This window comes from Rousettus aegyptiacus, unplaced genomic scaffold, assembly GCF_014176215.1.
Source record: "Rousettus aegyptiacus isolate mRouAeg1 unplaced genomic scaffold, mRouAeg1.p scaffold_m13_p_8, whole genome shotgun sequence".
Lineage (NCBI taxonomy): Eukaryota > Metazoa > Chordata > Mammalia > Chiroptera > Pteropodidae > Rousettus > Rousettus aegyptiacus.
In genome coordinates this window covers 1,466,787-1,481,450 of record NW_023416311.1, presented here as the reverse complement: position 1 = coordinate 1,481,450, position 14,664 = coordinate 1,466,787, and the positions used below count along the sequence as shown (strand labels likewise).

Genomic DNA, 14,664 nt, shown 5'->3' with positions numbered 1-14,664 from the left:
GTTAGGACCCACTTGGACTGAGCCGAGACTTCTCCCTGGACTGAATCAGAATGGTTGCAGGAGGCTAGAAAAGGGTGGACGCTGGAGAAGTCCTTTGTCCGTTTCCTCCACAGCTCTTTGTTAGGGCCCCAGGTGCGGGCCCGGGCCTTGGGGACCCGGGCCGCCCAGGACAGATGGACCCTATTGCTTCTGACCCGACCGTTGTGGATAATGGCACATAAGAGTGAAATAACTTTAGAAGCGCCTCGTAGAGCCCGGATAATTAAACACGTAGCACTTTATTACCCCCGAGCCGGGGACGGGCCCTCTGGGGACGGTGGGGGTTGGCTGGGTCTGGGGACGTCCGTCTCACGGCCGCGATGGCTTGGGCGAGCGCGAGGAGCTTCATTTCCATCGCAGAGCAGAGGCACTGGGGCTAGAGAGGGAGCCTCGGACAAACTGACCGGGAAGGCGAGAAAATGAGTGAACGTGCTCGGGCAAGTCCAGGATCCCTGTGTAGCTGCGAAGGCCTGGCATTCGGCCCGGTGGAGTTCCAGCACCAGGCCGGGCCTGGCGGGGGTCCGGAGCCTCTTCCCTCAGAGGTCTAGGACCTCGCAGGAGGAGAAGCAGCAAGCAGAAGTCACTACGACACAGGCGGAACGACGCGAGTTGCCTTTTCGTTAAGATTCTAGTGGTTGCAAACAGCAGACACCCAGTCTGGCTCAGCATAAGGAAGAAGGGAGACTCGTCGGTTCCCATATCTGATGAGTCCAGGAATAAATGGCTTCAGGAATGGCTGGATCCAGGTGTTCAAATGTCAGCAATGTCTCCATATTTTCCTCGTCTTCACAGCAACCCTATGAGGTAGACACTATGACCGCCCCCCTTTGACAGATGAGGACATTGAGGCACGAAGAAAGCAATTTGCTCAAAGTCGCACAGCGAGAAAGAGGCAGAGTCGAGACTCGAGGCCAGGCATTTCGGATTCGGGGTCCTCAATCTTACCCGTCACCCTACGCACTGCCGCTGGGAGCTCAGGCCACAGGATCCCGATCTTTCTGTCATGTTCTGTAACCGCACGTTTTCAATGGGCTATTTCATTAATGCCTGTCCACCTGCCGATGACTCGTGTGAACGGCAGCCGAGCACTTTCATGCATCAGCTAATTTCACCCTCTCGGCAACCGCATAAGTCAGGTGCAGCCTGAGAACCTGAGGGGTGAGAGGTTAATGGGTCCGCTAGGCTGGGAATTCCCAGAGGCCAGAAACCTTGTTCATTTTGCCCATCGAGTCCAGAGGGGCTAATTCGGTGCGTGGCACACAGGAGGCACTCAATAAATGCTTTTTGTTTGGATGTATGTGTGGTGGATGGGTGGATGGATGGGTGGATGGGTGGATGGATGGGTGGATGGGTGGATGGGTGGTGGATGGATAGATGGATGGGTGGATGGATGGGTGGATGGATGTATGGGTGGTGGATGGATGGATGGACAGATAATGGATAGAAGGATGATGGATGGATGGGTGGTAGATGGTGGATGGATGGGTGGATGGGTGGATGGGTGGGTGGATGGATGATGGATGGGTGGATGGATGGGTGGATGGATGTATGGGTGGTGGATGGATGGATGGATGGGTGGATGGGTGGATGGGTGGTGGATGGATAATGGAGAGATGGATGGATGGGTGGATGGGTGGATGGGTGGGTGGATGGATGATGGATGGGTGGATGGATGGGTGGATGGGTGGTGGATGGATGGATGGGTGGATGGGTGGTGGATGGATAATGGAGAGATGGATGGATGGATGGGTGGATGGATGGATGGATGGGTGGATGGATGGATGGATGGGTGGATGGGTGGATGATGGATGGGTAGACGGATGGGTGGATGGATGGGTGGATGGATTTATGGGTGCTGGATGGATGTATGGGTGCTGGATAGATATGTGGATGGATGATGGATGGATGGATGGATGGATGGATGGATGGGTGGATGGATGGGTGGATGATGGATGGACAGATAATGGATAGAAGGATGATGGATGGATGGGTGGTGGATGGATAATGGAGAGATGGATGGATGGATGGGTGGGTGGGTGGTGGATGATATAGTTGGCAGGAAGGAAGAGAAGCGCCCAGGAGGGGGGGAGGGCCGGCCGTGACCGCAGCCTGGCCTGCCTGTCCCTGGTGAGTGGGGCATCCTCGGACGACGCGAGGCTGGCGTCGCGTCTGACCTGGCCCCCCCGTGTCTCTCCGCAGCTGCCACGATGCAGGTGAAGAAGTACCTGCTGAAGTGCCTGCACCGGCTGCAGAAGGGCCCCGGCTACACGTACAAGGAGCTGCTGGTGTGGTACTGCGACAACACCAACACCCACGGCCCCAAGCGCATCATCTGCGAGGGGCCCAAGAAGCAGGCCATGTGGCTCCTGCTCACCCTGCTCTTCGCCTCCCTGGTCCTCTGGCAGTGGGGCGTCTTCATCCAGACCTACCTGAGCTGGGAGGTCAGCGTCTCGCTCTCCGTCGGCTTCAAGGCCATGGACTTCCCCGCCGTCACCATCTGCAACGCCAGCCCCTTCCGGTAGGCGGTCCGTGGCGCGCGCCCCCGCCCTCCGGGGCGGCCGGCCGTCTTCCTCCTTCCTTTGTCCCCCTGCCTCCCAGCTTCCTTTCCTTCCTCCCCTCCTCTGTCCCCTTCTCCCTCTTTCTCTTGCTCCCCTTTCTTCCCTCCTTGCTCTCCCCATTTCTTTTCTTTCCTTCCTTCCCCTCTTTGCTTTTGTGCTTTGGCAAAGTGAGTAAGATTCAAAATTCGCAAACCTCCTCGGCTTAGCATTCGGGGCTTGGTGCCCACCAGGGCCTGAGCCATGATTCGGTATGTGTGTACTGAGCACCTACTATGTGCCAGGCACTGTTCTAGGCACTGCGGGTGAACAAAACGAAGTTCACGCTCTCTTCACGATCTACCCGAGAAAACAGACACTAATCCTTTTTTCCTTAAGTATAGAATTAATTTTAATAGTCATTATAACATGACGATAAAAAATAAATCTAGCGACCTTGCGTCGAGTGCTCACGGAATGACCAGCAGCGTGTCGACTGATCTTCGGGGAACCCGTAATTCCGGTCCACACGACCACCCTCGGGGCGGGCACTCCGGTAATTGCCCCGATTTACAGGTCAGGAAATGGAGATTCAGAGAGGTCAGGGGACTCGCCCAGAGACACTCAGCGGCCGACGGTGGGATCCGAACTCAGGCCCGACCTGAATCCACTGTTTAACCATTGATGACAAGGCCTATGAGGGGGTCACGCAAGGGGCCCAGCCTCGTCGGGCTTGAGGAAGGTCGGAGAAAGATGCCCCAGGAACGAGGGGAAGGCAGCCGGGCGGGGTGAAGGGTGTGCAGAGCATGCGCAAAGGCCCCGGGGTGAGGCGGAGCTTGGTGCGTTCAAGGAAACAAAAAAAGGCCAGTGTGGCTTGAGTCACAGAGAGCATTCCCGTCCAAAATAAGGCCCGGGGCGGGCTCCATGCAGCAGAGACCCTTCTCTCTAGCGACAGGTCTCCCGCCTACTTGGGGGGCCCTCCGCGGACACTCAAAAGATCCCTTAATAATTACAGTGACGACGATGCTCTCTCCAGGAACTGCTCCCAGCACTTTGTAAGCATGGCCCCGCTAAACCCTCCGTGCCGTCCCCTGGCCCCCCTGACCTGCCCTCGCCCCACCCAGGTACTCCAAGGTCAAGCACCTGCTGAAGGACCTGGACGAGCTGATGGAGGCGGTCCTGGAGAGGATCGTGGCTTCCGAGCCGAGCCACGCCAACGACTCCGTGGCCCTGAACTTCGCCATCTGGAACCACACGCCCCTGGTCCTTATCGACGAGCAGAACCCCGGCCACCCAGTGGTCCTCGACCTCTTCGCAGACAGTCACAATGACAACAGCTCCGCGCCAGGGAGGATCTGCAACGCCCCGGGGTGCAAAGTGGCCATGAGACTGGTAAGCGAGGCCATGGGCCGCGCGCAGCGGGGCCGGTGGGAGCCTCGGCCCCTCGGCGATCTGGGTCTCCCCGGGGAGAAGGCCGGCTGGAAGCCGGTGCCCACGGCTCATGTTTGCCAGGCTTTCAAAAGAACAGGAGTCAAGGCACTTTGGGACGCGAACGGCCCAGCTCGAACAAGCTCAAGCACAGCGAGGACTCGCCGGGTCTCGCTCGCACTGCGGGGTCCCGAGGCCTCCGGTGGGGCGGGGTCCAGGCGTTCCCACACATCGTGTCTCCGTCCTGGTCCCGCGTTTCCCTCAGTCGACTCCGCTCCCTGGCAGGCTCGCTCTGGACGGGAGGCCCTGGTGACTCCCGACACACAGCGCGGGGCCCGGCCCAGGGGTCTGCCTGGTTAACAGGCTCCTCGGTGACTCTGATGGTCACCGTGGGTCGGGGACCCAGGCTGGGGCCACACGCGCCCCAGAAGGAGGCCGCTGCCTCCCATGCCACCCCCGAGGTCAGGACCCACCCACCCTGCGACTCCCCACAATCCGCACGTAGCACCCGCGGGGGCGGCCTGGTGCCCCCCGGCCACCAAGGCCTGTGTGCTCACCTGTGGAGTGGGCTTGTCCCTGGGGCCACAGCAGCTCTCAGGGGAGGCCCCGTGTGCATGTGTGTGGGCCTCAGTTTCCCCACGACCGGGGCAGGGCTGCCCTGAGGCTCGAGTGGGCGAGAGATGGAGAGCGGGAGGGCGGGGGTAGGGCGGGCGGGGCGGGCGGTCAGCATGTCCCACGTCCGGAGGCCGAGTGCCGCCGTCCGTCCCAGGGCCCTGTCAGCCACATCTGCGTGGGGGGCCGGTCCCCGTGGGGGGTGGAGCCCGTGGGGGGTGGGCGCAGGGAGGTGGAGGGCCCTGCACCCCGGCCCCTGCCCCAGCGGAGGGGGAGGCAGAGTCCGGGGTCCTGGGAGGGGCTGCAGAGGGGGTTGGGCTGGAGGTCCGTGTCGGCCTCGGCCCACAGGAGCACATGCCACCCGCCTGCACCCACGTGTCTGGGCCTGGGGGCGGGGTGTGGCGTGTGTGCACGGTCGTGACCAAGGCAGCATGTGGTGGCGGGTGACGAAGTGGGCGCCAGTGGGTGTGTGCGGGCACAGGTATGCATGTGTGTGTGCGCATGAGTGTGCGTGTGTGCACTTGCATGAGTGTGCATGTGTGCATGCATGCACATGCATGTGTGCATGCATGTGCATGCATGCATGTGTGCGCATGTATGTGTGTGCATGGGTGTGTGCATGTGTGCATGCATGGTTGTGCGTGTGTGCGTCCGTGTGTGTGCACGCACACAGGTGTGCATGTGTGCACGCGTGTGCGGGGTGTGCGCGTGCGTGCATGGTTGTGCGTGTGTGTGCGCGTGTGTATGGGTGTGCATCATGTTCACTCATGTGGTAAGGTCGCGTACGAGGTGGTGTCTGTGTGAGCCCTTGTCACCGGGCAGCAGGATGTGCGTGGCAGCCCTGAGCACACGCGTGTGCACATGTGTAAACACGTCTCCACTGGCCACGGCTGGCGGCCCAGTCCCGGGGGCGGCCAGGGTGCTCCGGCCCTCGCCCCCCGGGCCGTGACGGGCGCCCGCCAGCAGCCCCGCCCACGGAACCCCTCTCGCCCCTGCAGTGCTCTCTCAACGGGACCGTGTGCACCTTCCGGAACTTCAGCAGCGTCACCCAGGCCGTCACGGAGTGGTACACCGTGCAGGCCACCAACGTCTTCTCGCAGGTGCCGACCGAGGAGCTGGCGGCGATGGGCTACGCGGGCGAGCAGCTGATCCTGGCCTGCCTGTTCGGGGCGGAGCCCTGCAGCCACAGGTGAGGCGCGGCCGCCCCCGCCCCCCGCCACGCCTCCGCGGAGGTCGGGGTCCCGGGGTCCCCCGCGGTGCGGGGCGCGGGGGCAGGGCACAGACCCGCTCCGCGTCCTGGGGTGGTCGCGGGCTGGCGGCAACACCGCGGCTCGTAGGGCGCCTTCGCCTTCCGCGCCCGCCGCGGCTGCCGCCTCACGTCTGCGCTGGCCGGCGTGTGGCCGTCCACCAAACTCAGCCTGAGAGTGCACCGGCCTTGCCCGGTGCCGCCTCCCTGTCCCGGAACTCGCCCAGGGCCCCCCACCCCTGTGTCCAGCGACGGCATCTCCGTGGCCGCCTCTGCCCTGGGACAGCGTGCGGGCCTCGCTCAGCCCGGCTGACAGGCAGCGTCTGGCCGGGTGCTTTGCAGAAAGGGGTCGATCAGGGTTGCTGCAGACGGGTGGGTTTGGGGGACGACCTCGGAGGCAAGGTGCCGTCCTCGCCGCGTCATATCGGGGGTGCGGGTCAAGCGCATGCACCGCCCACGATGGGGACCCTCCCTCCTCCCCCGATTCGGGGGGCCACCGCGGGCCCGGCTTCCCCACCGTGAGGCACGGCGTCCACGGTCTGCCCTGTGGGGGCGCGTCGCCAGGCCCAGCCTCCCCTCGGGGAGGGGGCGGCGGGGGCAGCAGGGGGTGGGGCCGGCCCCAGCGCCCGGAGCGGGGACACGAGCTGTCCGGAGCCCTCCGCGAGGCGGGCAGGCTGCCTCTCCCTCTGGCCGCTTGCTCCAGCCTTCGTTTCTACCCGTGTGGACGTGTGTGTGTTCAGGTCGTGATCCAGTGTCATGTACTGGACAGAACGTGAGGAAGCCCGCGCGGAGGCCGGGACAGGACCCGCTCTCTGGCGGGGGTCTGCCGAGCGGCCTGGCGGGAGGCTCGCCCTGGCACCCCACAGGTGTGCCAACCCGGGTGCCCAGAAACCCCGGCCGGGCTCGCTCACGGCCGGGATGGGGCTCGCGCTTGAGCAGTCACAGGCCTGGGGCGTGACCACCCTCTGTGGCCTGCCCAGCGAGGAAGTCACCGTCGGCTCACGCGGCGAGGTGACCGTCTGCCACTGGGCTCGTCGGTTTTATCGAGGACCCCCGCCGCTCACGGGAGCGTCTTCAGCTGCTCTGACATGTCTCGGTCGTTTACCTTGAGCACCCCTTACTTCCCGGGCCGTGCACGAGGCCCTCACCCCAGGCCCGGCCGTGTGTCCCGGGAGCCCTGGTTCCTTGCGGGAGCTGCTGGCTGGGAACCTGAGCTGGGCAGAGCCAACGACTCCTGCGGCTGCTCCCCCCACGAGCAGGAGCAGCCATGATGCTCACGTGTGGCTCGCGTGGCCTGGCCCGGGGAGCCTGCCCTGAGCCCCGCCACGCAGAGCCGCTGGGCGCTCGTCCCCCGTCTCTGCCGGGGCCTGCTGGCCCTATCTGTGCGCCCGGCGCCCGCAACCCGGCCCCGGGGAGGTTTCGCAGGGAGACGCCTGTGTCTGAGGCCGGAGGTGGCCAGCGCTGGGTGCAACCGCGGCGGGAGGGGCTGCGGCCACACCCCGGGCAGCCTCCTGCGCCTGGGCCGCAGGTGTCCTGGACAGTTTGCCGAGAACACTGTGTCCCCACGGGCTGGGCGGGGACCGGCCCTCCTGAGCAGTGCCCGGCTCTGGCCGGTTTGCGCTGCTCCGTACCTGCCCTGTGGCCATAGCCCTGACTCCACACTGACACTCAGAGCCGGCTCTGCCCTCCGGGCCTCCGGCCCCCGCCCTTTCTCCCTGCCCCTCCCGGGGCTCCCCTCTGGCTCACTCGGTCCCGGACCCACCCAAGCGGCCTCCCCTGACCCGCCCGGGGGAGCAAGGCGTCTCCTCACGCTGTTGCTGCGGGGGCTCAGCACCCATCACGATCCGTGATACTGACGAGTGTTTACGGAGCCTCCTCCGTCTCCCGCATGTGGCGCTGAGGGCACGGAGGGCGTGGGCAGCCGGCGGCTGCTGGGCTCCCACATGCATGGCACCCAGGCCTCCCCTCGGGCCTCCAGGGGCGGGCCGTGTCGCCCGGCGTGACGGGCAGGGCAGGCGGGCCGGGAGGCGAGGCCGCTGCCCCGAGCCGGCCAGCTGGCCAGGCCTGGGCTCTCGGCCACGGCGTCCCTTCCTCAAGCGCACGCGGCCGCCTTCACCGGCCTCACGTGCGGGGCAGGAAGGAGGCGGCTGTCGGCCAGCAGTCGAGGACCGGGCGGCTCCGGGTCTCGGCGCGTGCTGCCAAGGAAGCTCTGGGGAGAGGGGCCCCCGGGCCGGGCGGCGGCTGTGGGGGAGGGGTCTGGTCGCCGTGCGGGGTTGGGGGGCTGTAAGCGAGCGAGGAGGGGGTCTGGCCCCGGTGGCTCAGTCCCGGCTGGCCCGACAGGACGCCCTGGACGGGGGCACTGCCCGACCCTGTGCCATGTCCCCCGACGAGGACGAGGGCCGGCCCACGTCGCTGGCCTTCGCGACCCCGGCCCAGGGCCCGTCCCCGTGAACGCTGGTCGGGTGAAGGAGCGTGGGCTTCCCGGCCTCCCTGTCCCCCCCGAGGGCCAGACGTCACAGCCCGCCCCGGGCCCTTCAGCCTCCTGCCGCGGACGGAGGGAACGGCTCCCTCGTCCCAGCACAGGGGCACGGGCAGCCGCCCCCAGGGGCTACCGGAGGCCCACACGCCAGGCCGTCACAGCCTACGCGGCACGGCCTGGCCCCGAGCAAAGGCACCGCAGTGACGTCTGTGCCTCGGGCACCCCGGGGCCTCTGCTCTGCGTGTGTCAACACTCCCGTCCCTCGTGCGCTGCCGCGGGGGGGCGGACGGAGAGCCCCATTTCTCGCCGCCGCCCTCCTGAGCCTCTCTGAGCAGCAAGGCCAGGTGGGGGGGCCTGTGCTCCAGCTGCGGGTGTCTCTCTTAGGAACTTCACCAGCCTCTTCCACCCGGATTACGGCAACTGCTACACCTTCAACTGGGGCGTGACGGAGAAGGCCCTCCCTTCGGCCAACCCCGGAGTCGAGTTCGGTAAGCTTGGTTCCTCCTGGGGGCAGAACCATGAGGCTTGAGACGCCCCACCATGGTGAGGTGGGAACGGCACCCTGAGGGCTCAGCACCCCGAGGGCTCAGCAGCAGGAAGGGGCAGGGCGGAGGTCATGGGCGGACGTGGGGGGCGGGGCGGGGCTGCGTGAGCCCCTACACCTCCCACCGTGCGGGAGAGGGGCCGGAAGAGAGGTCATGGGGGGCGCAGGCTTGTGGGGGGCAGGAGGAGCCCAGCGAAGAGGCCATGCAGCAGACAGCCTCGATTTTCGCGAGGGGAGCCGGCTTCCCGGGCCAGCCACGGGGTGCCCTGGGCGGGGTGGAGTAGGTCCTCGGGGCTGGGCCCCCTTCAGTCCTTGGCCCCCTGCCCCACAGGCCTGAAGCTGATCCTGGACATAGGCCAGGAGGACTACGTGCCCTTCCTCACGTCCACGGCGGGCGCCCGGCTGCTGCTGCACGAGCAGAGGTCGTACCCCTTCGTCAAAGACGAGGGCATCTACGCCATGTCTGGGACCGAGACGTCCATCGGCGTGCTGGTGGTACGGCCGCGGCCCGGGGCGGCCTGGGAGGGGGGCGCCGGGCCGCCCAGCCTGGCCTCCCTCACCGTCCGCTGGCGCCCAGACAGGCGGCCGTGCTCGGGGGGAGGGGGAGGTGACCCCTCCTGCTGGGGCCCACTGCTCGCCACCCCCTTTCGGCACCCCGAGACCCACATGCTTACTGGGAGGCAGGCACGGGGGGCTCCCTAGGAGTGACCGGGGGTCCCCACAAACACCCTGCGCACCCAGGACAAGCTGGAGCGCAAAGGCGAACCCTATAGCAACTGCACGGTGAACGGCTCCGACGTCCCCGTCCACAACCTCTACAGCGACCAGAACACGACCTACTCCATCCAGGTGGGCGGACGGCGCAGGCCTCCCGACCCAGGGGCCCGCCCACGTCACGGCCCGAGGCGCCCGTCTCTGGGCACGTCGGCCCCAGCAGGGCCGGCGCTGCTGGGTTTCCGTGACCACAGGGTGATGTCCTGGACTTCGTGACACTTGCATCTACGAAGCCGGTCCAGCCCCTGGGTTCTCCCCGGGGCCCAGGGCCGCCCCTCCCTTCCCCACCCAGCAGGTGTGCCCTTGGGGAGGCCGAGCACTGGAGGGGTCGCACTCCGGGGTCCCCCGGGGAGAATCCTAGTGTGCGGGATGCTGTGCTAGGGGCTGGCGTGCACCCCGCCACCACTCGGTGCTTTCGACCCTCCCCGAGGCGGGCACCTCCTGCCCAGCCCCGCCCCGCCCTTGCCGAGGCCAAGTCCAGCCTTCCCGACCACCTCGGCTGGGTGTCACCCTGTCCCACCTGTGAGTAAACTGAGGCCGAGAGGCTGGCGGCTGGCTGCAGGACGCACGGCTGGCCTCTGGGTGGACGGCAGCCGGGCCGCAGTGACCCGGAAGCCCAGCAGGAGAGCGGCCTCATCGCTCGGCCCCGGGGGGGCGAGGGGGGGGTCGCCAGTCACGTCTGTGTCCCCCCCGCCACCCCCAGGCCTGTATTCGCTCGTGCTTCCAAGACCACATGATCCAGAACTGCAGCTGCGGCCACTACCTGTACCCGCTGCCCCAGGGGGCGAGACGCTGCAACGACAAGGACTTCCCGGACTGGGGTGCGGGGCCCGGCAGCCGCGCGCCCCCCGCAGGGCCCAGGGGGGGCCCCGCACCCCCCCCCGGGGCTGGCTCCCCTCCCCACCGCGGCTCCGAGAAGCGCACGCTTGAAGCGTGTGCGCGCGCGCCCGTCCTCGTGCTGGCGGGCACACGTGTGTGCGCTCACGTGCTCGCACGCGCAGGGGGGAAGGTGTCTGTGTGTCTGGGCGCGAAGGCGCCCTCGGGACCGCGGTGCCGGTCTGCCGGGCTCAGACGGCTGCCGCCCACACGCCTTGGGGGGGTGTCGTGAGTGGCAGAGAAGCCAACACGATATGGTCCGAGAGGGGAAAACGTCATCCCTTCCAGCCCCCGCCCCTTCAACATGACCCCGGCTGCCTGGGCCCCACCTGGCAGGTGGAAGGTGCCTCGGTCTGTCGAGCTGGGTCTGCGTGTGCGGGGAGAGGGTCCCCCAGGCCGGGCTGGGGGCCGGGTGCTTCTGCACAGTGGGAGTTGGATTGAGACGACTCTCCTACCAGCAACTGCAGACCTTAGGTGGCCCAGGGCGCGGAGGGCAGAGGACACCCAGGGGCTCAGAGTAGGGAGAAAAGCCCCTGAAAAGCCAGCTCAGGGTCTCTGCCCCTCCCTCTCCCGCTCAGTCTACTGCTACTCGGAGCTGCGCGGGAGCTTGGAGCAGAGGGAATCCTGCATTGAGATGTGCAAGGAGTCCTGCAAGTGAGTGCGGTGTGGGCACGATGCGGCGGCGGGGCGGGCGGCGGGGCGGGCGGCGGGCGCTGCTGGCTGGGACAGCCACCATGCTGCCTTCTCTCTTCCAGTGACACCCAGTATAAGATGACCATCTCCATGGCCGATTGGCCGTCTGAAGCTTCTGAGGTGAGACGGTGGAGTGGCCAAGCTCCTGGCCTTCCGTCCTGGGGCTAGGGACAGGTCTGGGCATGGGTCTGCAGGCCGCCTGGAGCCCTGGAGAGGGTGCCCCCTCTCTGCCCTCCCTCGCCGTTCCCCTGCACCAGTGTGCCCCCCGGCACTGTGCAGGGCACCCAGCAGTGACCTGGACAGACACAGTCCTTTGTCCCTATGGCGCTGACGGTCCAGTCCGAGAACAGGTGATACACAGAAGTAAGATCATCTCCAAGCGCGGTCACGCTGTGAAGGGCCTACACGGTGACGAGAGAGCAACAGGGAAACCTCTCAGATGGGGGGTCAGGCTGGGACCCTCTGTGAAGGCGACCTCTGAGTTAAAACAGGAAGGTGGAGCCAGCCGCGGCGGGGGCGGGGAGGAGGACCGGGCAGCGGAGCAGCAGGGACCAGAGGCAGCTGCGGGAGCGAGCCGGCGGGGGGCGGCTGGGCCTCTGGGGGGAGGGTCTGGAGACCGCGGGGCGTCCTCCCCGTGACGGCGGCCACCCTGTGCTCCGGCGCCTGCCTTCTCCTCCTCGGCCCCACGCGGCCCCTGCCGGGAAGACGCGGGGCTGCGGCCTGCCCCCCGCGGTCGCGGGCCCGTGGCTGGGGGGCGCGCAGGAGCCGCCGCTCTCAGCCGCCTTCTTGGGTTGCAGGACTGGATTTTCCACGTCTTGTCTCAGGAGCGGGACCAAAGCACCAACATCACCGTGAGCAGGTGAGCCTGGCGTCGGGCGGGGCAGAAGTGGGCAGAGACTCGCGCCTCGGGGAGGGCGTGGGCCCGGGGCAGCTGCTGACGCCTCACGCCGGCCAGACCCGGGAGTAAGCCCGGGAGCGGAATCACGGGGAGCAGGAGGCCGGCCAAGGGGACTCAGCATGCCACCCCCAGAGGAGGGCCTGTTCCTCCCTCCGTCCCCTGTTCGTCCGTCCATCCGTCCATCCGTCCATCCGTCCATCCATCCATCACCATCCTTCCAATCTTCTACCCATCCATCCACTCGCCCATCTACCCACCCAAGCTCCATTCCTTCATCCATCTTTCCATCCACTCAACACAAGCATACACTGGCACAAGGAAGACACAAGGCCCAGGAAGCTCCAGCCCGGAGAGCAGGGAGATGCAGCCAGGCCTCCCCACGGTGACGGTGACGCGTCTGGACCAGACCGTCCCTGTGGGAGCACAGCAGGGCGGGAGCCTCCACGTGCCTGAGGGACTGTAGGGGGGTGGCGCTTGAGCTAACCTCCAAGGAGGAGCTCTTGAGGCGAGTGTGAGGCAAAGACGTCCAGGCAGGAGCCAGAAGGGGAGAGCGCAGGCTGAGGACCAGCAGGTGCAGCCGGGAAGCTCCCACCCCCCCCACCCTTCCCTGCCCATCCCCTAGCCGAGGGGCGAGGCTCAGGATCTACGAGAGTCTTCTGCACAAGGGCGGGGCCGCCCTGGGGGTGGGTGGGAGACGGGAGCTCAGAGCACCCTTTAGGACGCTGGTTCGGGACTGGCCCACAGGAGGGGTGCTGGGGCCTGTGGGGCCAGGGAGGGTCCCCTGTCGGCCCCTGTTTGAACCTCGCCGCTCGTGGGAGTAGGGCCTGCGAGCTCGGGCAGAGGGTTGCTGCGGCGGCCGGCCCCTTGGTGGCCTTTCATGCATGTGCGCATGTGCGTGCGTGCATGCACGTGTGTGCAGGTGTGTTTGCTCATGTGTGTGTGCGTGCGTGTGCATGTGTGCACGCGCGTGTGTCGGGGAGAGGGCGCCGGCACTTCTCGCTCTCTCCCGCAGGAAGGGGGTCGTCAAGCTCAATATCTACTTCCAAGAATTCAACTACCGCACCATCGAGGAGTCGGCAGCCTATAACGTGAGTTGGGGGGCTCCAGACGCCTCCGGCCAGCACCTGGGGGCGACGAGGGTTCCCGGCCCCACAGAGGAATTAGGGAGGTCCTGAAAGCGGTCCCAAACTGGTCCCCGGCCCCTTTCCAGCCCACCACCCGCCCGCCTGCCTCACCGGAGCCGTGAGGCTGGGCTCCGGGCAGGCCCTCTGGGCCGACCGCACCCCCGCCGGGCGCTCAGACCGCTGCTCCCGCAGGTCGTCTGGCTGCTCTCCAACCTGGGTGGCCAGTTCGGCTTCTGGATGGGGGGCTCGGTGCTGTGCCTCATCGAGTTTGCTGAGATCATCATCGACTTCGTGTGGATCACCATCATCAAGCTGGTGGCCTTCGGCAAGGGCCTGCGGCAGAAGCGGGCCCAGGCCCGCTACTCCGGTCCGCCGCCCACCGTGGCCGAGCTGGTGGAGGCTCACACCAACTTCACCTTCCAGCCCGACACGGGCGACCACGGCCCCGAGCCCAGGGCCTACGCCGACGGGCAGATCCTGCCCATCCCGGGCACGCCGCCCCCCAACTACGACTCCTTGCGCCTGCGGCCGCTGGACATCATCGAGTCTGACAGTGACGGCGATGCCATCTAGGCTCAGTCCCTGCCCACCCTGGGCAGTCCCAGAACTGGACCCGCAAAGGGCCGGGATGATACTCCCTGTGTCCGGGAGCTCCTGGCCGGTCCCAGACTGAGGGCCCATAGGATCATGGTGCCGGCACGAATGTGGGAACCGTGTGGTCACTTGGTTCCTGCCCACACCGCAAACCAACCAGAGCCTCGGCCCGGGATGTCCCCAGCCCGGCTCGAGACCCCGGAACACCCTTCCCTGGGGGTTGAGCCACGCCCCTCTCAGCTCCAGTCACGGCCTGTGCCAGAGACAGACGGTCATGCCACGTGGGCTGTCCCCAGCATCAGCGGCCTTCTCCTTCCTGGCCTTGGCCGGCCTCCGGGTAGGGCTGGCGAGGGCAGTGCTTGTGGAGCGGGGCCTGCCAGGGGGCACGGCGTTTGTTCTAGAAAATAAAAGTAGAAAACACTGAGTCGAGCTGTGTTCTTTGTCCGGCTGGGCGGCCAGAGTGCCGGGCCCATCTCGGGGCAGGAGGACTCCCTTGCTGGCTTGAGAGCCAAGGCCCGGCCAAGGAACGGCGTGGTCCAGTCGCCCCTGAAGTAGGGGCCTTCCGAGTCTCTTCACGTCCCCCAACGTGCTTCTCTGGGTCACGAGGACAGGGAGGGAGGGAGGGGGGTGGGGGGAAGTTACCCTCTCTGGCTTAAGCTCAGGGTCCTCCAGTCTCGGTCCGTCTCGGCTTTGCAGGCCAGGCTGTCCTCACGCTGCAGCCCAGAAAGGCCACCTGCACTCCAGGCTCGGCACGCACAGCGGGGACAGGGAGCCGCTGCCTTCCAGCCACAGCGAGGTCCCAGGAGGACTCTCAGTGGTCACT

General features: G+C 66.5%; 1 protein-coding gene across 3 annotated transcripts in view; it reads left to right on the top strand.

The window, feature by feature from the left end:
* The window catches only part of SCNN1B (sodium channel epithelial 1 subunit beta), a 33,141-nt gene extending 18,766 nt beyond the window's left edge, over positions 1 to 14,375 (top strand). For 2 of the 3 annotated variants that reach the window (XM_016155538.2, XM_016155539.2), the window contains exons 3-14: positions 2,239 to 2,557; positions 3,698 to 3,965; positions 5,612 to 5,802; positions 8,723 to 8,826; positions 9,214 to 9,377; positions 9,624 to 9,731; positions 10,360 to 10,477; positions 11,111 to 11,186; positions 11,288 to 11,345; positions 12,023 to 12,084; positions 13,136 to 13,211; positions 13,440 to 14,374. In XM_016155538.2, the coding sequence (XP_016011024.2) occupies positions 2,247 to 2,557; positions 3,698 to 3,965; positions 5,612 to 5,802; positions 8,723 to 8,826; positions 9,214 to 9,377; positions 9,624 to 9,731; positions 10,360 to 10,477; positions 11,111 to 11,186; positions 11,288 to 11,345; positions 12,023 to 12,084; positions 13,136 to 13,211; positions 13,440 to 13,820 (1,917 nt within the window). In that variant the 5' untranslated portion in view covers positions 2,239 to 2,246 and the 3' untranslated portion in view covers positions 13,821 to 14,374. Of the gene's footprint in view, positions 1 to 2,238; positions 2,558 to 3,697; positions 3,966 to 5,611; positions 5,803 to 8,722; positions 8,827 to 9,213; positions 9,378 to 9,623; positions 9,732 to 10,359; positions 10,478 to 11,110; positions 11,187 to 11,287; positions 11,346 to 12,022; positions 12,085 to 13,135; positions 13,212 to 13,439 lie in introns of all 3 variants that reach the window. The other variant, XM_016155540.2, reaches the window with a different exon arrangement.
* Positions 14,376 to 14,664: the final 289 nt, after the last annotated feature.